Source organism: Taeniopygia guttata, chromosome 2 (assembly GCF_048771995.1).
Source record: "Taeniopygia guttata chromosome 2, bTaeGut7.mat, whole genome shotgun sequence".
In the NCBI taxonomy this organism is placed as follows: domain Eukaryota; kingdom Metazoa; phylum Chordata; class Aves; order Passeriformes; family Estrildidae; genus Taeniopygia; species Taeniopygia guttata.
The window spans coordinates 24,887,464-24,911,396 of NC_133026.1; the positions used below are offsets into that span (position 1 = coordinate 24,887,464).

The following is a 23,933-nucleotide window of genomic DNA, read 5'->3' on the forward strand; positions in this document are numbered from 1 at the left end:
AGTTGCTCATGGGAGGTGTGGGAATGCCTGATAATAAGATCATCATTTATCAAATGCACGGGATGCACAAAGGAGGGAGAGAGGAAGGATCTCTTTTCTCTGGTCACTAGTGACAGAACCCAAGGGATTAGCTTGAAGTGTCAGGGAGATTTAAGTTGGATATTAGAAAAATATTCTTCCCCCAAAGGGTGTTTGGGCACTGGAACAGGCTCCCCAGGGAAGTGGTCACAACACCAAGACTCACAGACTTCAAGAAGTGTTTGGACAATGCCGTCAGGCTCTTTTTGTGACTCTTGGAAATGGTCCAATGAAGGGTCAGGAGCTGGACTCAACAATCCTTATGGGTCCCTTCCAACTCAGCATATTCTGCAAGTCTGTGATTCTGTGAGATGTCTTGAAATTTCATACTGTCATATGCTGATCATGCTTTTGTATTTTCAAAGCTGCATCAGATTGAATGACTCCACCTCTACACCACAAGTTTGAGCACAGTCATGACCTAAAATGACAGAAAATTGTTTTCAGTATTGTTTGGTGTCCTCTGTGAAATAAATTGCCTTTTGCCTTTTGGCTTCTTAGTAGAGATGTAGACATGTTTGAAACATTTCCACTGCATTCCATGACCTATTAGAATATTTAAAGCACTGATGGGTGCAAAGAATGAACGATCCTTTCCCATTCCCATTGGCAGCCCTTTCCCAGAGCTCCCTTAATGACTTCTCAATGGATAACAGTGAGATTCTGCGTTTTCGATTCTAGATTTTAGGTCTCCATGGTTTTGAGAAGTTGTATATAAAGAGATGTTCTTAAGCCACATGAATTGTGGACAAAAGTTACCCATTCTATGACCATAGGGACACTCTGCATGTATTTGGGGCTCAATGCAACTGTTCATGGAAATATGGGCATCCTCTTTGTAAAGTGCTCTTGCAATAATTTTAAATTTAGCCCCTGATTTCTGCTGGGTCGAGCTTGACTGAAAACTTCAATAGTTTATCCATGGAGAGTGTGTAGATGAAACCAAAGTCTAACAGTGTTCAGAACTGTATTTCCCTGCAAAATCTTTAGAAGTCTGTTCATACTTGGTCAGCTTTTAGATACTAGGACAAGGAGTCTAAAAGAACCTGGATGGTTTATCTCTCCAGTATTGCTGCCTGTCCTGATGGCATCAATGACATTTTATTTATTCAAAACCACCGACCATCTTTAAAAGAAAAAAATTTCTCATCTTTCTATGGGGCAATATCTTACAGCCTATATACCAGTCCTGACAGAATCAAGTTAACTGCTCTGGTCATGAATTTATAGAAATCTCCCAGGCTGAGCAAGACTGACTATTTTTGTAAAATGTCAGGAATACAAATATTAGGCAGCAGGGGAAAAGGTCTGGTCTGACATTAAAGGTGGCAGCTTTACTTTTAGCTGCAAGCACTGTTGGATCAATTAAAATGATCACAGGGGCTCAGCTCATTCATATTTAAGGAATGTCCTTTGAAAAACCTCTAATGCTTCTGGCAGCAGATTTTGCTCATGGGACAAATACCTTTAAACTAATCATACAAGAGTTCAGTCTTTGAGATGGAAGGGAAGATTGAAACAATCTGGGGTGGTCTATGCTATTATATATCTTTATTAAACTCTCAGAGGACAAAGAGGCATGCCAGGTTTTCAGTGCTGGAAGGTTTGCGGGGCTCTTGAAGGGCTGCTGTTTTTTTTCTGAAACACTTCAAGATACACATGGGTCAGACACAGCAATATTTCCATTTACTTTCAGGATATGCCAGTAGAATTTCCCTGCAATCCCTATGGCTTGCTCTTCTAAATGAGAGCACAGAACATGCTGTTAGCAAAGATGCCAAAGCCCAGCTAGTGTCTGACATCTTAACCTCCCCAAGAGTTATATTAAAGCAGGGGAAAGATCTAGCACAGTCTCTCTTTGTAGAAAGGCAGGGACCTCTGGCACAGCAAACAAGGGGGTCAGAAAAGATTGCTGTATGATGCAACTGTCAAATGAAATCTGTTGGCTGCTCAGAAATTTGTTTCTGGCTCTTTCTCCAAATATATCTTAAGCTTCATAGGACACACAGTGTAGAAGTGACAATAGATATAATTCCAATGACCTGTTTGATTTTAATACACAGTTAACTTTGTTTTTTAACATGTAGCAGCTGTATGTTGCCCTTCACCTTGCAGAGGCATCCTACGGAGTGCTGCTAAATTACAGTTAAGGCATTAGAAATGAGGACAGTGGGCATGTGATGATTTTTATACCACTGACAAACTGTCCAGTTCTGCTCTTTCAAGCCAGGCATGCTGGTGTCAGCCTTCTGCCCGAGTTGCACCAGGCTTAAGCTTTGTAACAGTGCAATTGATGTGGCTGCTCAGGCTGCTGAGCATGGAAGTATTTTATGTCAACAGTAATTGTCAGTGGGGAGTTGCACTGCCTCAGGATAGCCATAAGTTTGCTGGCTGTTTTTGGGAAGGAAGGGGGTTGCATCCAGACAGCTCTGGTCAAGGATGGGGATCTTAACTCATTCCTGGTAACCTTATAATATTGCTAGGTGGTTATGAAGTAAGGATAAGTAATTGCTAAGGTCTGAGGAAGAAAGTGCAGGAAGAAAAGAGCAGGAATATTTACAGAAAGTCTACTTTATAATATGCTATAAAAGAGGGGACAGAACTGTGTGCCTTATTGATATATGGTCATTGGTTCATACAGTATGAAAACACAGACATTGCTGAAGGGCAGTGCCTGAGCTGGCTACAAGCACACAGCATTCTGGAAAGTGCAGGCAATGTGACATCACTGCAGTCAGGGCAAAGCCATTTCATGGCAAAAAGTAATGTAGGTATTTTAACATTCATGCAGAGTAAAGCTGGCCCAAAAGACCCAGTGGTAACAGAGTCCACTGAATTACACTTACCTTCCAATGGCTGAGCCAAGTCTCAGGTGAGTCTATTCCACTGTTTCCAAGTTCCCTGCTGGGGAGAGGTGCATGGCTGTCCTGAGCTCAAGGACACACTGTCAGCCTGTATCCATAGTGAGCGTACCTCACGGTGGCAGCAGCTCTGAACCATACCTTGCTGAAAATTTGGACTTTAGTTTGTCATATGGGTCCATTTCTTCCACAGCCCTGTCCTTTCCTTCACCATAAATCCACAGAATTTCACTGATTTCTTCCCTTCCCCTTCCTGGCTATATAGTCTCTGGCACATGACATTGGGCCTGACCACTACTGCAACTCTTTCACTACACCCTTTTCTAGCAAGGGCAGCGGAGCCACTACCCCTCTGCACCCCTGTGGTTCTGCAGGTTTGTGCCTCCACCACATCTGAATTTCCTACCCACAGCAGCTTACTCATTTCTCAATCTGCTGGAACAAAATCTTTTCTCAAATACCCTCCATTCCTATGGTGGGTGGATGAAACCCAAATGTTGGATGGATTTTGTGGGGCAGGCTGTGGGCTTTGCCTTGCTGAGTTGAGCTGTGCTCACACATTTTGCCTGCCAGCATAGCAGGAGATTTCTACCCTGCAACCAGAAACATGGCAGAGAATCCTTGTTCTGCCAGCTTTTCATGAAACCAAATTTTGCATCCTCCAGTGATGTGGGAGGAAATACAAACCAGTGACCTTGGCTTCTAATAACATAGGATGCTCTAAAGGTCTGAAGTCTATCAGTGAAGCCTCTGTTCACGAAACCGTTTATCTCTGGCAACTTCTTTTTGCGCTGCTGGAGCAGTGGTTGCACCCTTCCCCAGCCAAGGCAGTTCAGCCCCGTGGATGGAAGCAGGCAGATGTGGCAGAGAGCTGTGCAGAGGAGAGGTAGGAGCTGAGTCTACCCACATGGTGGGGGGGGGGGGGGGGGGAGAACTGAGAGAGAAAGGGAAGAACTGGCATTAGAATTAAAACTGATATTGTAGATTTTTACATGGTGAATACTGAGTGTCTCAATAAACCTGGGAGAGTTCCCATGCACATTTGGAGGTGAAGTTCAACAGCAAATTCGAAAAACAAAACAAGAAATCTAATGTTAAATGAGAGGATTGAACATTGTTTTCTTAGCAACCTGAATCTGCATTTTGAGGACTGTGAACTGAACTATGACTTGTGGTACTTGAAGCTGACAATGTTATTATGAACACAAGACACCATTTGGTCACGATGCTCCTGTGTGCTCTTCCCCCTCAGGCACACCCAAAGGCCTGCTCCTGGCACCAAGGATTCACAAGCCACCAATGTGGGCTGCAGCCCCTCTGTGCAGAGCAGCTTTCCACTCCAGTGACTGCAAGTTTAAGGCAAACCCAAACATTTTCTCACGCACTTCAGGGAACCTTAACAATGGGAAAACAGATTCATATACAGCTCTGTCCCAAGCAGACAGGCATTAGCAAGCCCATCTCTTGGATGGAGGCATCCAAGAGACCCTGACATAGCTGTAGGGAGCTGAATACTGGAGGTCACCTTGTCCTAACTTTCTCCTGCTTTAATTTCCATCTGTTTGAAGCTCCACCGAGTACTTGACATGCTGTGCTACAGTGTCATGGTCCCCTCTTGCAGGGCACCCCACACACCAGCTCTGTGCTTCAGAGATGTACTTGAGTTATGCACTTGGTGTTCCTTTAAGCCTTTGGCAGGGAGTGCATCCTGTCCGTGGAAGATCAAGGAGGAGGACTCCTTTTTCAGCTGACCAGGACACACTGTCTGCTCTTTCCTGGCCGTGCTGTGAGTGTGGAAGGGCTTGATATCAAATGGCACTGAGTTCTGCCCAGTTGTTGGAACTCACTTGAGCACAGGGAGAGCTGCCCTTTCCAACACAGAGCAGGGAGAGGGTCAGAGAGGCAGCCCTGTCTGCCCTTCACTTTCAGGTGACCTGGGTGCATTGCTGAGAGGGTGGGTAAGTGACTCTGGGCAGGCAGGATCCAACTGCAGGTAACACCTGAAATAGACTTAAATGTGGGCTTGGACTTTGCCACAGCTCCTTCGAATAGCCTGGAAAGGGAGAGAGAGCAGTGGCATGACCAGTCTGGGCGGTTCTTGCTGACTCGACATAAACATGTTTTGAAGCTTCCAGCGCAGCCAGCGGGAACATGCTGTCCCTGTGGGTTCCCTGTCCCTGGCTCAGGAGGCTGCCAGAACAGCAGCCAGAGGCACCACTGCTTCCTGCGGCCTCCAGTCCTGGCTGCAGCAGGCTGTGCTGTATATGCAGCATGAGAACATGTTTGTTCTCAAAAGAAAAAAAGAAAAGAAAAAAAAAAGGATGGAAAACTGTAAGCAAAACAAAAGATCAAGCAGCTAGCAGCAGACAGCAGCTATGAGTATTCTGAAGGGTATTTCTAAGGTTTATAATTGTTCACTTCTTATTTACAGTGCTGTTTTTATCCTTTTATCTAGCACTAGCTACCAGTCTGCCCCCTGCTTAAACCAAGCTATTAATGTCCAAGTGTCTGGAGCTCCATTAACTCTGGGAGGCAAACTTTGCTTTTTTAGGTGCCCGGCCCCAAACAGCTGGAATAATCTTCCAGGCGTATTGAAGCAGGCCCTCACATTGTTTGGGGTTTGGACACTCTCAATCCTTTTCTAAAAAAGCCTCAGCTGTTGAAATGAGCACAAGCTGTGGCTAGTCACTGTCGTGTGCTATTAAAGAGTTCTGTCCCTCTCTCTCCAGGCATGGGCAAAACCCATTTATCTCAGTGGGGCTCTTGGTGGCTGGGGATGCAAGGACAAACTGCTCACTTTGTGGAGCAGGGACACACTTATACCCCAGACACAAATCTCTCTGCACCCAGACTTCTGCAGTGTGTATTGGGGCTTTTGGTCTCACCTGGCTTGAACAGAAAGGATGAGAGCTGACCTCCCTCTGCTTGGTGGTGTTTGGATCTCAAGCTTCTCCAGTATAAGGGCTGTACTGAATTAAGTAAAGAGGATGAGCTGAAGCCAGAGCTGTCAGCCAGTTCAGTGCATTTAAGTTTGCCATATGTGCATACACATATTTATGTTCAACATATCTTGAAGGTCTAAATGTCAGTCATATACTTCTCTTCCTCTCCTAGCTATGGCTCTTGATTTTAAATTCCTCCTGCACGCATGCCATCTTTCAGATCTCATGGCAGGTAACAGAATGATGCCAACCTCTTGTCTGCTCTTGTACCCTGAAGGACTTAAAAATTAGTTTGCTTGCTGTTTTCTAGAGACCTTTAGAAGTGTGTGTGTCTCTTCTACAGATCAGCAACTCCAGCCATTTTGGCTTTGTCCACCATTCACTGGTGTCAACAGGAAGCTTGTCACAGATTTCAGTGGACATGGTGTGAAGTCTAAAGGTGATTTATTACTACTATCATATTGTTGGATATGTTGACCCCACACTATTTTATCACTGTTGATCCTCCACTCTTTTATTGACTGAAAAAGAGTTAGTATATGTTAGAAACTTCACAGAAAAGAACAGGGAATTTGATCAGCAGTTCTCAGACATGCTTATAAGACAACCCATTGATCCATCATCTATATTATGTATTCCATACTCACACAGTATTAAAATAAGATCAACTGAATAACTGCTTCTGAATCTAATATTTTTTACTAAAAAAATTTTAGTAAAAAAATACTTCCATAAGTGAAAATTTACGATAATTTACAACAATATACTGTTATTCTCCTACAAATGTTTACATTATTTAAAACCCCCAAACTTTCCAGTTTTGATTATACTTTAAAAAGTGCTGGAAAACATTTTTCATTGTCAACAGCTTTGCTGGAATCTTCTTCTGCCTTATGAAAGAAACTGCCCTCTTCTGAAACAGCCTCCTGGTAAGGGTAGACCTTTTCCCTCCAAAACTCTCATTTCCTAAGGCAGTGTATATGTTTATTCCTGGGAAGAATTGGGAGGATACCCATTTCTTCTCTGCTTTGTTTGACTACTACAGCTCAGATTTAAAGTCAAGACACATCCTCTCCCTTAAGATCAATACTCAGAGGTGAGGAATATCATTCTGCTGCAAATGAAAAGGCAAGAACAATCAGTTGGAAAAGAAGAAGATGGTAACATCTCTTTCAGGAAGCCGTGAGTACTGTAATATAATTTCCAAGGTCTGTCTGCATCAGTTTATGGCACACCAGTGAATAATTTTGCCATTGTTTCAGCTGTTCTTACATAGATGTTGCCATTCAACACAACATCTATGTAAGAAGATGTTGTTCTTCTTACCCTGGGAATATGAAGAGGGTGTTACAATTTAATTTTTTTCCTTAAGTGAACTGGCCATCCAGTGGCCTTGAAAAAATCATCAAAAGCTTTTGTAAATGTGACATGTCTCCAAAGGACTGATCCCATCTTTTGGCTACAGAAGAAAGGCTCAGAGCATGCAGAACCAGGCATCAGTAGCAGGAGTAGGAAGGGCACAGGAATAAGAGGGCAAGGCCATGGAGGAGAAGCACATTAATGAATTTGTACCAGCAGAAGACTTCTGAGCATCTCCATTAATAACATGAATAATGAAAACTTCAGGTGTCCCTGGCCAGAGCTTGAGAATTAAACTTTCTTCGTTGTGTATTTATGTAAAACCCGAGGTGAAGCTGATTAGAAGCGAGGGAAAGTTGTGATATCAGAAAGTTTTATAACAGGCCCTAACTAAGCAGAAATAAGTGCTTCTGTGTCAACATAAACACAGTTTTATGCCTGAGCAAACAGCTTCCTGTGGTCTGTGAGGCAATGACAGAAGCCTGGTAACACTGAGAGTGGTCCAAACCATCTGATCCACCCCTGTGTGAAGGTTGAATTCCACCTGTAATGCCCTTCCTAAGTAGGGGTGTGACGCTGGGTCACCAATAGTCTTTGCAATGCTTGTTACTAACTCTGCTGCATGCCACAGTGATTGGAGGAGACCACAAGTAGCCCTGGCAGGTATTCAAACCTGTTTTCCAGTTAATTTGTTAAAAATCAACCCAGAGTTTTGTGGGCAGTAAAGCTGCTAGGAAGAGAAAACCACTCTAAGGAATAAACACTACAAAAAAGAGCTTTCAGTGCATCTGATTTATCTGTGTGTCTTATGGCATTTAACAGTCAGCATTAGCTACAGTTAGCTCCTAAGTTTCTGTAAAAGGTCTGCTCAGCAATAGGTTTTTGGTTGTCCCAGGAGTAGTAAGCCTGGCTCAGAGCTGTCTGGCAGCACTGCTGCCCTGTGGGGTGCAGAGTGATGAGCCTCATGCTGTCTCCTGCAATCATGTGGCTCTAGGACCAGTCCCAAACCCAGACAGATCAGCAATGTCAGTGATGACAAGCTGTACAGAGGCAGCTGCAGGCTGACACAGTTTGTGCCAGCAGCCAGATCATCTGCAGTGATCCGATTGGCATTTGCTGCAGAATAAATATTGTCTGGGATTTTCCATTATATATCCACCCTGGCCAGCACTGACAAAGCAGCAATATAATTTTGAGCTCTGTATTTCCAGTTTCCCACTGCCACACAGAACTAGTAAAAGGACTTGAGTCATTTACCTAAACATAAATATTCACTTTAAAATACATTAGAAAGCCAGGACTGTCCATACAAAGTATTTGCATGGGATTAGCACGCATGACAAAGGACTTGTGGAAGACCTCTGTCTTCCAGAGTGACAGATGAGAGACAGGAAGAATACTCCAGCCTGCCTCAAATAGGACCAGGTGTCTATTTTTAGGTAACTGAATGAGCTGGAAGCCAGCTCACAGCTGAAGCCATCTAAATACAGGTGCCTAGAGGTGCCCCCATGTCTGGGGTTCCATTACAGTTAGTTGAACTCTGCCACTGGAGTCAGGATCACTATTCAGGCACCAGAAGTAGGAGAGCTTTCTGCAGTTCTCTGCATACACTGACACTGGTCATGAGAGGCAGCTGAGATATCCAACTCACACCTCAGCACACACACAGAGACGTGTACACAGTGTCATGATAAGGTGTTGTACTTGGTGTGCTGAATCCCTTGCCAAGGTTCTCAGCTTTCAGGACCAGTCCAGTGATGTGACTAAGTACAGAAAGTCCAACCTATAACAGCAATGTAAACAAGTGTCTTTTTTTTCCCCCTTGCTTTTCTTATTTGAGCCTTGCAGACAGGACTGTATCACATTAATGTAACTTAAAGCATACCTGTTCTAAACTAGAAACTGTCACATTCCAGGAGAATGTTCAGCAGCTCAAAATAGTGGGATTGGCAGTCGCTCCTCTTGCTGTGTTTCCTGCATCGAAATTCTGTCTGCATTTTCAATTGGACATGACTCCCAGGAAGGAAGTGAGACTCATTCCTTAAGGCTGTGACCCTCACACAGCAGGAAATCAGACAGATGCTTTCCTTTCTTTCCTCTTCCTGTTAGGAGCTGAAAAGCAAGAGTGACACAGGGAAATTGTGCTAATTCTACATGGGCCAATTTGTTGCACTCTGCTTTGATTTTCTTTCATAGTTGCAGAAGGAATATTGAGGAGAGCTGATGAGCAGCTCCTGATCATGCATACACATGCATACCTCCCACACATATTTTTCTGTTTATATAAAAATCTTACATTATTAAGAGCCCTCATGATATTCTGAAGACCCGGAACTGTGTTCCAGCTTCTTGCTTTGACACCCAACATTTGAGATTGCAAGGAAGAATTAAGACTGCCTGTGGGTATTTCTGCCCTTTCTTCCCTGTGAGGAGAATGGAGAGAAGCGGGACTGACTGAAGCTGCCTACCAACATGTCCTTTCTCCTTGCTGACTGTGAGGAGCAGCAGCATCTAGCCAGGTACTGAGTCAGTTGTTCTGTCCAAATGTGTACGACAGCACAGATGTGCAAAGCCGCCTTAGGGCCTGTAATACAGGGTCAGGACAGGCATTTAAAATTGTGTTGTCAGTTCTTGGGAAATACAAACCCAAAGATGTTAATGCAGAAGTGTGCCCCTTATTCTTCACCATCCCCACCCCCAAAAATTAGCTGAGCTAAGGGGTCATAAATTGCCATGCTCTGCCTCATGTTTGCCAAAACGTCTAAAGAACTTAAGAGCAGAAAATTCTTTGGTGTTATACCTGATCCTCTAAAGTCATCATTGCTGCCAGAAGGAGGGAAAAAACCCAACTATTTTTCAGTCCAGTAGTGTTTCTCATCAAAGGTAGCAAAGCTTCTTTTGTGATAATTCTTTGGGAAGGACATTATTGCATGTAAGGGGCAAAGTCTGGCAGATTTAAAAACTTGGTTAAGTGATAGGGAAACGATGATAATGAACAACTGTGTATAAAGGCTCCAGGGAGATTAATCTGGATATGTGCCCAAGGCACCAGTAACACTAACGAGTAATCAGTGTACACTTTTTAACTAATGATCTGGAAGAGAAAACACAGGGTGCTTTGGCATGGTTTCTGTTGACATCAGGAACATGGCTGTGTAAGGTCCCAATCAGAGAGCAAAGGGCGAAAGTGCAACACCTGCTTATCTCCTGTGAAACCAGAACACTCTTCAGCTGTGGGTAAATGTGCTGATGTCAGTGCCCCCCTGACATGCCAGCAACAAGCCAGCCCCACACGGTGACAAAGACTGATGCATAGTCTCTTACCCACTGGGCTTGTGCAGGAGAAGGAAAAAACCCACATTTTGCCTTCTAGACTGCAGGAGCTTGGCTGGGACTGATGGTCTGTGCACAGCAGAGAGTCCTGGGTCTGCTGGGGCCATGTGCTCAGTAGGGAGCTGCACACACAGCAGCTTGGGTCCATCCTGCTGCACTTGGGCATCCCTGCTCCCAAGCCTGCCATAGGCAAGGTGTAGAATACATGTATGCACATTTCTGCGACGAAAACCTGACAGGAAATATGCAAGTCTGTCTATAGAGACTGCAGCATGGTAAAAACTATGGGAAAACACAATGGGTGTTTTTGTTGTTGGTTTCCTTTTGTTTGCTGTAGTAGTTTACTGAAGTCCCTGGTGTACTTTAGTTTGGGAATGTTTCTCCCAAAACACCTGGCATACTGGGGTATGTCAGAGTGGTACATTTCTGTAATTGCAAAATGCAAAAACGGGATGCCATGTCATCTGCTTCCCTGGCATTACAAGTCAAAACCATTAAGAAGATGAAACTCTCATTGTTACGGAGGGTAAACTCAGTACACAAGGCTGTCACTTCTAGATTTGCAGCCAGACACCTGAAGTCAGGCTGGTTTTCACCGCTCCTCTTTCAAGTAAAGCATATACGTATGTTTTCACGGTTACTCTATCTTCTTGAAATTAAGGGAGTTGCAAGATGGCTCCAGGCCAACACAAGTCTGCTTGTGTTGTGTAGAGCACCAGTTGTACAGGACTTTTGGGTCACAACACCATCTGATCACTACCATTTTCTTACACATCAGCTATGAAAAACCAGTTGTCCCATTGCTTCAGAGCTGAAAGACATCCAGCCCTTTAGTCTGTGGGAAAACTTTTTGTTAGATATAAACCCAGTGATGGATGTCTTTTTTTCTTGGTCTATTTTCATTTTCTTTAAAACTGAACAAAAGACAACTAGAGCATAGAACAGGCACTGATGAAAGATTCCCAATTCTCACCTCAAAATGAATACCCTCCTAATTAAAAGGTAAGGAGATGGGGTAAGGTGATGCACTGATTTTAGTTACTGTGTAACCTCTCAGCCAATGCAACATTAAGCATAAGCAGATCATTCTTCCAGTGTTTCTCCCTGCTGCTGAAGCTGACAGGGTATGAGTGTTGTTTTTATCCACTCTATTTCTTAAGACTTCAAATAAAATTTCCTTGCTTGGATCAGACTTCTTAAAAAAGAAAGACACAGACAAGCATTTAAAACATTTTATTATAAAACTATTTCAACATCTATATCCGAGTAAAAGATTTAAAACTACAACTCTGCTTTCAGAACAAAAAGTCAGTGAATGCTGGAAAACGTGCTGTATTATCTAGGTAGGTAGCCATAGTTTGTGATACTACACAGATTTCATGTATTTTCCTTAAGTGCTTCACAACCTCTGCCTGTATCATGAATGTTCCGCAGCTTTGCTCTGCAAGCAGCATCACAAACATTTTTGCAGCACATATGTGCCTCAGCTGCTTTGAAACAAATTACTAACTGAATCAGCTGCAGCTGTGTTACAAATGTACCATCAGATCATAACTCAGGTTCAAGCATTACTAGATGCAGACAGAAAGGTATAAATTTGTGTGTACTTGACAATGACTATTTTGGTATGTGTTTTTGACCTTGTATTCCATTCAAAAATCAACAAACACTCAATTACTTTATGACTGTGAAAGCATCTTTTTTACACCTGTATAGCCATACCATTCACTGAGCTGAGCTCAGATGCATTATCTGGTGACTTTTGGTGACTGCAGCCTATTCACCAGGATAAAAACAGCTGAGATGCAGTACTAAGGTCATCATGCTCACCAGTTATCATTAATACATCTAAAATTAGTTTTTAAAATAAATGAGGCATATCAAAATATATTTTATTTTTAATGAGAAATGTATCTCAACAGGACTTCAAGAATGCAAAGGTAGTTTCCTATCAAAAACCTTTTTAGATTCACAGTGTAATATGGAGTCATTTTCTGCCCAACAAATAGAAATCTCTAATAGAAGACTGTCATACTGAGCAGGATGTTTTACTGTTTTTGCAACTTTTTGCAAAGGATCACATAAACAGAAGATATGATAATTTGTAAAAAAAAAAAATTCAAGTAATAGCCTATTGCCCTGATGAACTTTTGACTGGCCAGCTTGGCAACATCCAGTAGTTCAGCATTGGTTAAGTTTACCTTGCTTACAAAAGTGAAAACACACAAAGACAGGCAAGGAAGAAGCCTACTGAGAATGGAACGTTTTCTGAACAACTCTCTCCCACTGGCACTTTTCCTGTGGGAACTCCCCCTATTTTGCTCTTCATAAAAGATTTCCTGTAGTTTTCAGTGCTGTTTTCATTTTGAAATGCTTCCTAAGCCCTTTCCATTGCAATGAACAGTTCTTAGAATAACTTTTTCCAGTTCCAACACTACTCCTGAAAACCTTTCCAACAGACCTTCAGTGCTCAGCTACTGCTTTCAGGGTATAGATTCCCTATGTATGTCTTTGAGCTGATGTGGTCCAATACAAATTTGAAAAAGACAATTGGCAGATTTTGGTTTAGTGTATTGAGCCACTAATCTAACAGCACAACAGAAACAAACACAGAAGACTGTGTTTTAAAGGTGCTTATACAATACATATCACCAAAGCCTTTCTGTTCAACTTGCAGTGTCTGACTTCAGTTCTTGGAAAATCCTAACTGACTTGGCACATGTTCTCCAGAATACAGGGACATAGGCCAGATGTACCCTAATATTAGAGTTGTTACAACCAAGTAGCTTTCCATTTCTTTCCAGCAGGTCATAAAAATACCCTGATTTTCTTCTTCATTAGCTTATGCATAGAAGCCCTACTTGGCTGATTTCCCATGAACAGTTTAACATAAAATATCTAGCAATGTGACTCACAGAGCAAGGCATCACTTCTGATGAAGATCACTTAATTATTCCTAGAATCTTTTTTTTTTTTTTTTTTTTAATGGGACTTCCTTATATATGGCAAATACTTTCTCCCTGCCTCCCAGGGCTTCCTCTTTTCCAGTCAGGTTGTACTTGAATGCTGTTTGTATCTTGCTACAAGACTGCCATGTTAAGTGGATCTTTTCCAAATGTTATAAATAGAACTTTAAAATATCTACCTGAGAAGTTCTGTAAAAGATAAACTGCTCACAACTATTCTAAGAGAAAAATATGCATCAGCATAACTCGTTTATCAGTCAATATTAAGAATTCAAGCATTAAACAGGATTTTAAAATTGCACACCCCTACCACACCAAGTCTTTGATCATAGTAAAAAAATAGCTTCATTTTCCTCTATACACAGCTCCTCTTTATAGACATATGTGCTCCTATTTTCCCCATCCTGAAGTCCACAGCAAGGTTTCAGATTCAGTGCATATAGCCTAGGTTTATGATACTCTTATCTTCTTTTTCTTCTGCTAGTCCTGAAACTTGCTTGTTTGAAGGTAGATGAACACTTCCAAATGCTGCTCTTGAAGCCAGCTTGATCCCCTGGGATGTCTCAATATCAACTTCTCTTCAAGAAGCTGCACTCTGCTTTGCCATATTCTTTGGGTCTTTACTTGGGACACACCAGTCATCTGCCTCTGAGGTAGCCTGGTAGTGCTTGGAAGCTGATTTGTTAAAAACTGGGAGTTTTTCTATTGATTCTGTTGATAAGGCCTAAAAGTCAAGAAGAAACAGGTTAATATGTCTCAGTAATGTCACTTAGCAAAAATTCATTCAACATGCCTAAAGCATTAAGTCCATGACCCTACAAAATGAAGTTATTCGCACAAATGTTTCTACAATAGATGTGGTAGTTTATGTGCTTCAGTATCTATGATTGGTTTGGGACAATTTGGTAGGACAACTGCAGTAGCATCTCACCCTATTTATGCATTTTTCATGAGCATTAAGCAGTACCCTCTAACATGTTTTCAAGATAGTCCAGAAATGCATGGAAAAGGACTTTGATTTGCAAAATTCCAGTGAAAATTTTTCAATGAAAGTGTTACACATATATATCTTGACTGTCTCTTCCTTTCCTACTTCTACTCTGATTGTGCCTCAGCATTTTCAGTTTAGCAAGAGGAATTCAAAGCAACTTTGTCCCATGATTAAGCACAGAAAATAGAAAAGAACATGCAGTGTTGTTAGCAGGTTTCTTATAGAACTAGCAGTGCAAGTTATACACCCAGTGTTCAAAATTACAGGTATGTGAATCCCATAGAGGAGCTATATGGCTGATGTTAAACAGCACCGTGACTCCTTAAAGATTTAGTTTATACTGACTTTCCACCAGATTTGTTGCTCATACTTTTACTTCCCTCTTCAAGTACTTTGTATTCCATGAACAAACAGCACCTTAACACAATCTGAAAACTAACAAGGCTCTCACTAGTATTTGTTCAAGTAGACTAGTTATAGCCAGGTATCTTTTTTTGATACCAGTTAAAAATGCAGTTACTGTCATTTCTCATGAAAAAAAGCTACTCATGAGCAGAGAATCTGTTTACCTTAAAATGGTAACTAGAAGTTATCCCACTACATTAATGGTAGTAATCTTTGCTGTAACTAAATTTAAATACATACCTTCAAGTAGATGATAGCATCTGTTCCATAACCACATATGGAGTAAAGATTTAGATCTCCTTGAAAGTATTTAGCATACAGACGAGAAATTGGCAAGCCATACCCAAAGCCAGCCTAAAAATAAAGTACAATATAAAATTAATTATTTTTTACTAGCTCTAATGGCTTGAAGTCAAATAGGTTGAAAGTCTTCAGAGATTTTTAAGCTGTTAAAAAATCCTTTGAATTTCCTCTTCTCTTAGAAAAAAACATAAATCTCTAACCAGTTTCATAGAGAGTGCTGAAACTGACCATTAAAAACCCAAAGTCACAAGAAAAAATGTCTCCATGGAAGAGGGAAGGTCTATATATATGTCCCACTTTTACACATTAAATTTAAGTATTTTTCCCTCCTTTGTTATTGCTAGTACAGCTTGATTAGCAAAAGGAGCTTTCTACTGGGAGATAAAGACATAAAAATCTAAAAGACTGTTCCAGTTGTGCTTGCCTCCAGAAAGATCGCATGATCTACAGGAAGTTTGAGGACTGAGTGGACAGTGAAGACAAATTAAATTAGTGTCATTGGAACACAGGAAATGAAAATAATGAGGGAATTAGATTCAGGTTGCAATGTTCCTCTTTCTTTATGCCTTTAAAAGCATATTTTTGTCCACTAAGCTAAATACTAAAATTCTGTTTCAGAAAGTAAATTCATACTTATGGGGCACAGTAAATCTTTGAATACCCCTCAAAACAGCAGGATGGACACAGTGCTTCATTACTAACCCACCAACACTTACAACAACCTAATTGCAACATGAGTATTGAAAGTATCTTACAAGAGGGGTATTTCGACCATCATCCACGTTTGGCCTTGGTGCAGTGGAATACATGTAGCTAAACAGCCGCTCAATTTTCCTCACTGGAACACCACCTCCTCGGTCTGAGACCTGATTTAAGAGAGAACGAAGTTAACAATAAGCATGCACTAAGAATAGTGCATAGTGTCTTCAGCCTGTTTTCAGAGGCCGGATCTTTTAATAGAACTAGCTATGCATGTATAACAACAAACATTACAGTAAGTCCATTGTAGTAGGCCAACAAAATACCTTGATTGCCAGGTCTTCTTTCCCTAGAACAACTGTCACTTCAACCGGAGAAAGGGTAGGACTGTTTTCTTGGAATTCAACAGTTGCTCTCATTGAATTCTATGGAAAAGGTTATTGTGATCAGAGGTTGTTGAATCCATACACTTCAAACCCCATCCCTTTTACACAGAGGCAAAACTATCCTCTCCTCCTATCAGTGCCTGGTTTCCAAGGGACACATTTAGCATTTGGGCATAATGGCAGCAGATTTATCATCATTTAAGGTGGGAGAGGAGGTCTCACACCTTATAGCATCTAAGCATAGCCAAGACTCTTCTGAGTGAAAGATTATAACATTCTTGCTCAACATCAACTCAGGCACTGTAAATTAAATAACTCCCTTAATGTCAACAGGTTTCTGGAGAAGACCAAAGTTCAGCAGTTGCTAAAGGTTGCCAGAATTCTGTATGTCATGTTGGCAGCACTGAAGTTCAGCTGCGCTCACTACTCCTTAAATACATTGTCCGCTCCACAGAAAAGGCAAACCTGCAGATGTAATCTCTAAAAGCAGAAGGCTACTGGTGGCCACAATCCCACATCCCACTTCACTCTCCCAGTCTATACTAACATACCTTAAAGAGCTCAAAAAGCATATGAAAAAGATGAGATGGAACATATACAATGCTAATTGGTTCTCCTGGAGCTTTTCCTAGAGGAAAGGAAAAATAAAAAACACTTAAAAGGGTGATGACATTTTTCTATATGGTATCCAAATTTTACAATGAGCAAGTTGCAAAAACAAACAAAAAAAATAAATCAAGTTTCATTTTTGGTTTTCCCTCCTCCAAAACTGGCAAACAGCTTTATGCATTCATAATAGTGTTTAGATTACAATTACCACTTGCTTAGTAAGTTTCTTTTCAAATAAACAAATAGAAAAATCAAATGTTTATTCCTCTTTATAAAGAATTTCAAACATTAAGCAGACTGCTGTCATCAGACACATGCAGACAGCTCAGACCACACTCAGCATTTCAGTCAGCAGCCCCCGTTCCTCACTCCAGATATGGAAGTCCTCTCTAGCAACTTCTCATATTGCTTTAGGTACAGGTTTGTCTGACTTTTCTCAAATTTATAAATGGTACCTCAAAAATGTTGTGCTTAAGATACACCAACATTTGAGTTCTAACATGGGAGGTTAGATGAGGTGCCTATAATAGAAAATGAAGAGGAACTAGCCGAAGCCAGATCAGCTGGTATGTGCACTAAGGTTACAGAATTGGGAGACTTTTCAGTCAGTAGAAGCAGCAGTTTTGGCTACCAAATAGGCTCTTATCTTACCATTCACTTGAGTAAGTTTCAGTTCTGGAGATGTCAAGTAATACTGGTCACACAACAACTTGGCACTTTCATAAGCATCTGAAATAATTATTTAAATAAATTGTATAAAGTATAATATCAAGCAATGTAAAAATTCATTCTAGTGCATAGCAGAATACAGCTTTTAACTGCCTTAGCTGCTAAGGTGTTAGACAGCCTGACACTGGAATGTGTCTCAAGGGAAAGATAACATTGCATCCACTGTGTGCACTAAGAATTGAGAACATGGGCAATTACAGAAGCATGAGCAAATCTTTGTACAGTCTAATAATTGTATGGAACTGATCCATCTGCTATTTACCAGTAGGTAAAACCAATCTCAACACCTCAGACAACTCCAACTCCTACCTCATCTGTCACTCATTAGAACTTACTCCAACATGTTTTTTTACTGCTACTTTAATTCTGTCCTCTAAAAGCTCATGCCTTGATAAGACTACTTTCAGCTATTTCAATTAAAGCCAGTCAGCACCCTCTACAACTGAAGCTGGCTACCCAGACTGCTTGCAATCAGATATAGATACCAATCAGGAAAAGAAACATTAAAGCTCTGACAATACGCACCGTTCACGACTTCAACAACATCACAGCAAGGATCAATACTTCCAATGTGCCTTGGGTGCCCCGAGCCAGATTTATCATCAAAAAGAAGAGCTGTTTGACATGAGAACAATACAACATTTAATCCCAAATACTGTGTTATTAAAAAAAAGTCCCAAAATTGAGACTAATACAGTGTGATCCCAACATATAATTACATAAAATACTGAATGTTGTTTATTACTTTTGAGTTAAAATGCTATATGCTATCAGCAAACTATGTTGGCTTTTCTGTAGCTCACACCTAAAGGTTTTTCAGAAAAAGAACAATATCCCTACATATTCCACAAAAGAGTTATTTCAATTATTCTGTAGTCTAGAAAACAAGTTTTCCCATTACTTTCTTAAGTGACAGATTCAGTTTCTAACTTTTCCGTGTCCCACAAAATCATGTAAAGCAGTTCTCCAGCAGTTTTAAGAAGTGTTGACATTAACATGTTACTCACTAGGTTGAAGTTTTTTCTCAGGTAAAAATTTCTACTTACTGTGTTGGTTCATTAGCATCCGGGTGGAAATACGGCTCATGTAAAACCGATCCAAAAAATATTGGATGTTTTGATTGGTGACAGGATCTACTTTATAAGTGTCTTTGTATTCAATTACTCCTTGTGCCATTGTAGGAACCACATCATGATGTCTGTTTCGCACTCTAATTAGAGTATCTATAAAGCTAGGTTAAAAAAAATCATTTTAGAACATTATTCTCAGACTACATAGAAGCAAGCTTTGTATAATGTAATTATCTAATCTAGCACCAGCACAGGTAAGTGTTTAACAGCCTTAATATTAAAATATAGTGTGGTTATTTTTTACTCTTTTAAAAGAAGTAATTATTTATTGACCTAACACAGAAGCATTTGGCATTTTTTAAACAAAAGGTATAATAAGCCATATCAAATTCACCACCTGTTTACTCATTTATTTGAATAGAGGAAAATGTAAGGAAAGGAAAAAAGATCCCAAGCTGACATCTTGGAAAAAAGCAGAGATATAACTGCACAGATCACTTTTTTTTTATTTCTCTGTCATGACAGTTCAAGGGGTAATATGACCTTGAAATTAAGCTGTGACAGGTTATATTTATTTGCAATATTGCTAAACATGGTCTGAGGTTTCAACCAGCTTGTTCTATGTTAAGCTCTTCCTGCTAGATTATCAAATTATCATGCTTTACATGCTATCAGTCTAAAGTCAATATACTGTGAAAAGTAGAATGTGAACTAAAAAGTTCAAAGAAAAGCATTAAAAACTTACTCAGATAAGACTTTTTGGTCATCTGGGCTTTTCTGATGGAATTCAATCAACTCCTGTAGGCTTTGAATGTACCTATTGAGAAAGAAAACAATAAATATATGCTATTGATTTAATTTTTATTAAGCTAGCAGTATCAAAACTTCTTTGTCTTGTGCACATCATTAGTCCTAACAAGTCATCTAGAAGTTTTAAGTATGTTTGAAATATCCAAGTTACAACCAACAATGGAATGACAGATAGACACTTCTTGACTGCCTGAACTCCAGAAGTTTTAAGTCTTCTCTTGTGCCTGCCACCAGAGAGGAATCTAAGCTCTCACTTAAGATACGTAGGATCCCCTTATAATTCTTTAGAAGAGATGCATTTCAAAAGATCCAAATGACAATGCCAGTCAGGAAGCCACTTAAGCAAATTTTTTCCAAATCTGATCAGCTTTGGCAGAAGCTAAGTAGCTGAGCTGCTTGAACTAACATCTGACAGGCCTGACGCATATGGCAAAGGCACAACAGTTTGCTATATTAAGAAGAGTTTCTAGATCTGACTCTAATACACCTGCTCTTCATGTCAGCCACCCTGGCAAATGCTGCAACTGTGCCACTAAGCAAGGTTAAATCAGATTCAACCACTGTGTCAACTGCAGAGATTATGTTAATTGAATTTCAAACATTTGCTGCACAGGTAAAGACAATATACTTTGGAATAGAAGCTCTGTTAGTGACTCCATCAGTGAGAGATCAAAACAAATATATAGCCTGCTTTCCCATTTTGTTTTGGGCTCAGAGTCTGTAATGCTGTGTGGAAACAGAACACATTTTCTTTTCTCTCTTCTCTATTAGCTGTTCTGAATCCCCACATCTATTTAAAGATAACAATATAATCATACTGGTTTTCAATTTAATTTAGTATGCTAGAAAATGGCAGTGTATAACAGCTTGAAAATCAGATTTGATGAAGGAACTGCATTTCTACTTTGTTTCTAATTTGTTATACTTTCTACTTTTCAAAAAAGTCTGTAACAACAAAGTTCTCAAAGCTGCATAACTTTGCATGCTGAATTCAAGCAGTTCATACTTACCAGCTTTTTACTAATTTTACTGATGGAGTGCCTAGTAATTTATCAGGAAGAAGGTCAATTTCTTTCAAGATGTTTGCAAACCTCACAGGAAGTTCTTGTCGCAAAAATGCAAAAGAAGTTCTCTCACATCCATTAGTCGAGCCTATGTATAAATACAAAACACAGTTTTTGTTTAAGGAAGTTTCAAGATGCAAATACAGATTGCTGACTTCCCATAAGCTTCAGGACTCTATTCCTCTGCAATCATGAGGCTTTTACTGTCCCGCTCACCTAAGTGTTAGGTGCTATATATGTTTACGCAGAATGCTGTTTACATGACAGTAAGACACAGCGTGTTCCTGGACGGAATACTTGTACAGTTCCCATTTAGACATGAGACTTAATTGCAATCCCCTAAGAAGCACTCCCGTCTCTGTAAACAGGAGGTTGCTCGGGGTGACGTCTGGCGGTATAATGTGCGCACAGCCGCCAGAGCTGCCAAAGCGATAATGGGATCTGGGAACAGCGCGTTCGCTCCGCCTGATGGCTCCTCCCGACTCCGTGCGAGCGGGGCACGAACACGCCCCGCAGCCCGTGTCCCTCTCACTGCCCGCACCCTTCGAACGCCGCCGGAGCCGCGCTGTAGCGCATCTTCAGCTCTATGGCGGCACTCGCAGGTGTCCAGCCCCCGGCACCTCCCGGCGGATAACTGCGAAACCACCTCCCCGCGCCGCCACCACCCCGGGGCCGGCAGATTCCCAGCGGGGTGGGAATACCCGGCGGGCCCGCTGCCCTGCTCCGCCCCGGCGCTGGGCAGCCGAGCCGGGGGGCGGCAGCGACTTCAGCACCGGCCGGGCGCGGGTCCCTCCGGCGGGGATCGCCGCCTCCTCCGTCCCGCGGAGCGCCGCTCCCGCACCTCCCCCGCGGCAGCCCCCGGGCCCGCTCCTCCATGGGGAAATGAGCCTCCGAGCCCCGCGCCTGAGCTGCCCCCACCCCGACATCCTCTCGCTCCTCCCGACTCTCACCGAAGTCCAGCAACTGCTTGATGGAGAGCGGCGAAGGGGAGAAGCGGGAAAACTGCTCCACCTCCTTCGGCAACCGGCCGCTGCTGCTGCCGGCATTGGCCCCTGCCAGCGGAGCGGCGCTGCGGAGGGCGATCCGGGCGGCCTTCATCGCTGCCGGGGCGGCGGGTGCTTGGCGGGTAAGCGATCGCTGCGGGAGCCGGTGATCTGCGGGACTGCCACCGTCCCCTGCCTGTGGCGGCGCCTCACGTGGCGCCTCTATTTACAATCGCGTGGGGGCGGGGCTCCGGCAGGCCGCGCCCGCCGGGCCCCTCGTGACGGCGCTGGCGGCGTTCCCGTGCCCGGCCCGGCGGGCGCCTCGCCAGCGGCACGGGGAGCGCCGGGGGTGCCGGGGGGCGGCCGCGGGGCCGGAGCACACGGAGGGGCGGGTGACGCCCGCGGTGACCTTTTGCACCGGGCAGGCCGGGCGGGGCTGGCAGGGCGGCCGTGCCCAGCTGCGAGGGCGCTGTGCTGCCCGCGCCCCTCACGGGCTGCGCTCGGCCCCGTGCGGGCTCTGCACCCACACCCGGTGGGCTCGGGGCGAGCCGTGCACGGCGCCACGGGCCGGCTGAGCGGCGCGATGGTGCCGGGTGGTTGTGTGTTTGCACTCATACAGGGGTGCTGGCAATGCTGGTACTGACAGGGTAACTCCAGGGTCGGCGCAGAGGCTGGCCGGCTGCACGGAAGGCAAAGAAAGGGAGCAAAGTCATATCCCAGCCGCAGGCTGTCAACATGGAGGTCATGGCTGTGACCTGGTTAATAGTGACCAAATACCCGAGGACAGCTGTGCTGGTGACGCAGGGGCCCCAGATGAGCATGTGGCCTTTATTTACTGTCACTAGAGATGAGCTAAGAAGGGGCTGACACAGTGTCTCGGGGACAGCTCATCTCCCAGGGTCACAGTCGAGCTGAGAAAAACCCCCTCACCTTTCCTCTGCTGCGGAAGGAGCTTGCATCTCCACTGCTGCCTGGCCTTTTCCCAAAACGCCCAGTCCTATTCACTGAGGTTTGCATAAGGCATTGAAGAATGAAATTAATGTCAGCAGAGGCCTTTCTGACATCCAAAAACGTAGTCTGCAACAGCAGGAGAATGTGGCAGTAAAATAACTGTGCCCTAATATTTGCATAGAACTCTACAGTCCAATTTTATATGCATATATTTACACACACAAACATGTAAACTCTTTTTCAAGGGAAGGAGGATCAAATTCCTCAAAAGAAAGCTGTGCACTTAATTTAATAGACAGAGAAAAATACTTTAGCTTGTCATTAGACTGTTTTTTTAACTTTATCTCATTTTGTCTTCCTAGCATATCTGTTATCCCTACTTATGGTTCTACTCCCACTGTACTTTATGTTTTATTGTTTTATTGCTCCCTGTTTTATTATTTTATTGGGAGAGTTATTCTGTTATTTTTCCATGAGTTATATTCTGGTTTACCGCAGTGATCGAATGTTGGTATATGAAATGTGAAATGAAGCAAAATTTAGACAAATAGCAGCAAATGTAATGACTTTGATTTTTCCTGTCCTTGCCAGAAGTTAAAAATTTAAGAATTTGGTATTTGCTTTTGGCTGTTTCAACTTGGTTTACCTGCAAGTTGCAGATGCGTCACAGAAGTGAAAATATCATACAAATTTGTTTAAACCATGGAACGTGTAGAATAGCTTTTGTTTAGTTCCACTTTCTTCTTGAAGCCACTAATTGGTGACAAAAAGGAACCTCAAAATTAACTCTTTGCAAAAAAATCTGGGTCAGGAAGTTCTCTGCAGTCGGCAGTTATTGCAGTTTATAAAGTCACTATTTCTATTCCTATGAGATTATTTAATCTATTGGTGTGCTGAGCCTGCTTAATATAAGTAATTCAAATACACTTTGTGAGCAGTCTGAATAGGGAAATAGACTAAGAACAATTTCTGTTGTTTGCATTAATTTTCTTTACAACTTCTTTTCTTATTGTTTTCCTAGTAGTTATATGCAGTAAGGTATGAACAAATATCTTACATATTCAGTTTAGCTGTGAACAAAGGTAAAATTGTAGTTGCAGGAAATACAGGAAGCGTGTTGCCTTCCCCATTTGTTAAAAGGACAAGGCTCCAGTAATTCAAAACCTGGATGTTTTTCAAATCAAAACAAACTTCTACAAGAATTTTAGAAATCAGCAGCACAACAGCTGAGGGTTTTTTTTACTCAGATGAGCTTCTAAAAGAAGCGTGTCTCCTTCATAATTCAGATTTGCTTCTTGCTCTCTGTATGATGGTTATATGTTACAGGAGGTTCTGAACAAATTTAATTTCCATTCTTGCATATATAAACTATATGAGTGTGAAGTAATTGTTAT

The 23,933-nt window shown here is 42.2% G+C and overlaps 1 protein-coding gene across 1 annotated transcript; it reads right to left on the reverse strand.

Annotated features, from left to right (window-relative positions):
- Nucleotides 1-11,791: 11,791 nt before the first annotated feature.
- PDK4 (pyruvate dehydrogenase kinase 4) lies at nucleotides 11,792-21,805 on the reverse strand. The gene is made up of 11 exons (XM_002195151.7): nucleotides 21,556-21,805; nucleotides 20,552-20,693; nucleotides 19,477-19,548; nucleotides 18,708-18,892; nucleotides 18,187-18,276; nucleotides 17,584-17,661; nucleotides 16,875-16,951; nucleotides 16,264-16,362; nucleotides 15,994-16,104; nucleotides 15,176-15,289; nucleotides 11,792-14,263 (listed from the first exon to the last, which is right to left on the reverse strand). The coding sequence occupies exons 1-11, from the start codon at nucleotides 21,701-21,703 to the stop codon at nucleotides 14,120-14,122; spliced, it is 1,260 nt and encodes a 419-aa protein (XP_002195187.2). The 5' UTR covers nucleotides 21,704-21,805; the 3' UTR covers nucleotides 11,792-14,119.
- Between the last annotated feature and the right edge of the window lie 2,128 nt (nucleotides 21,806-23,933).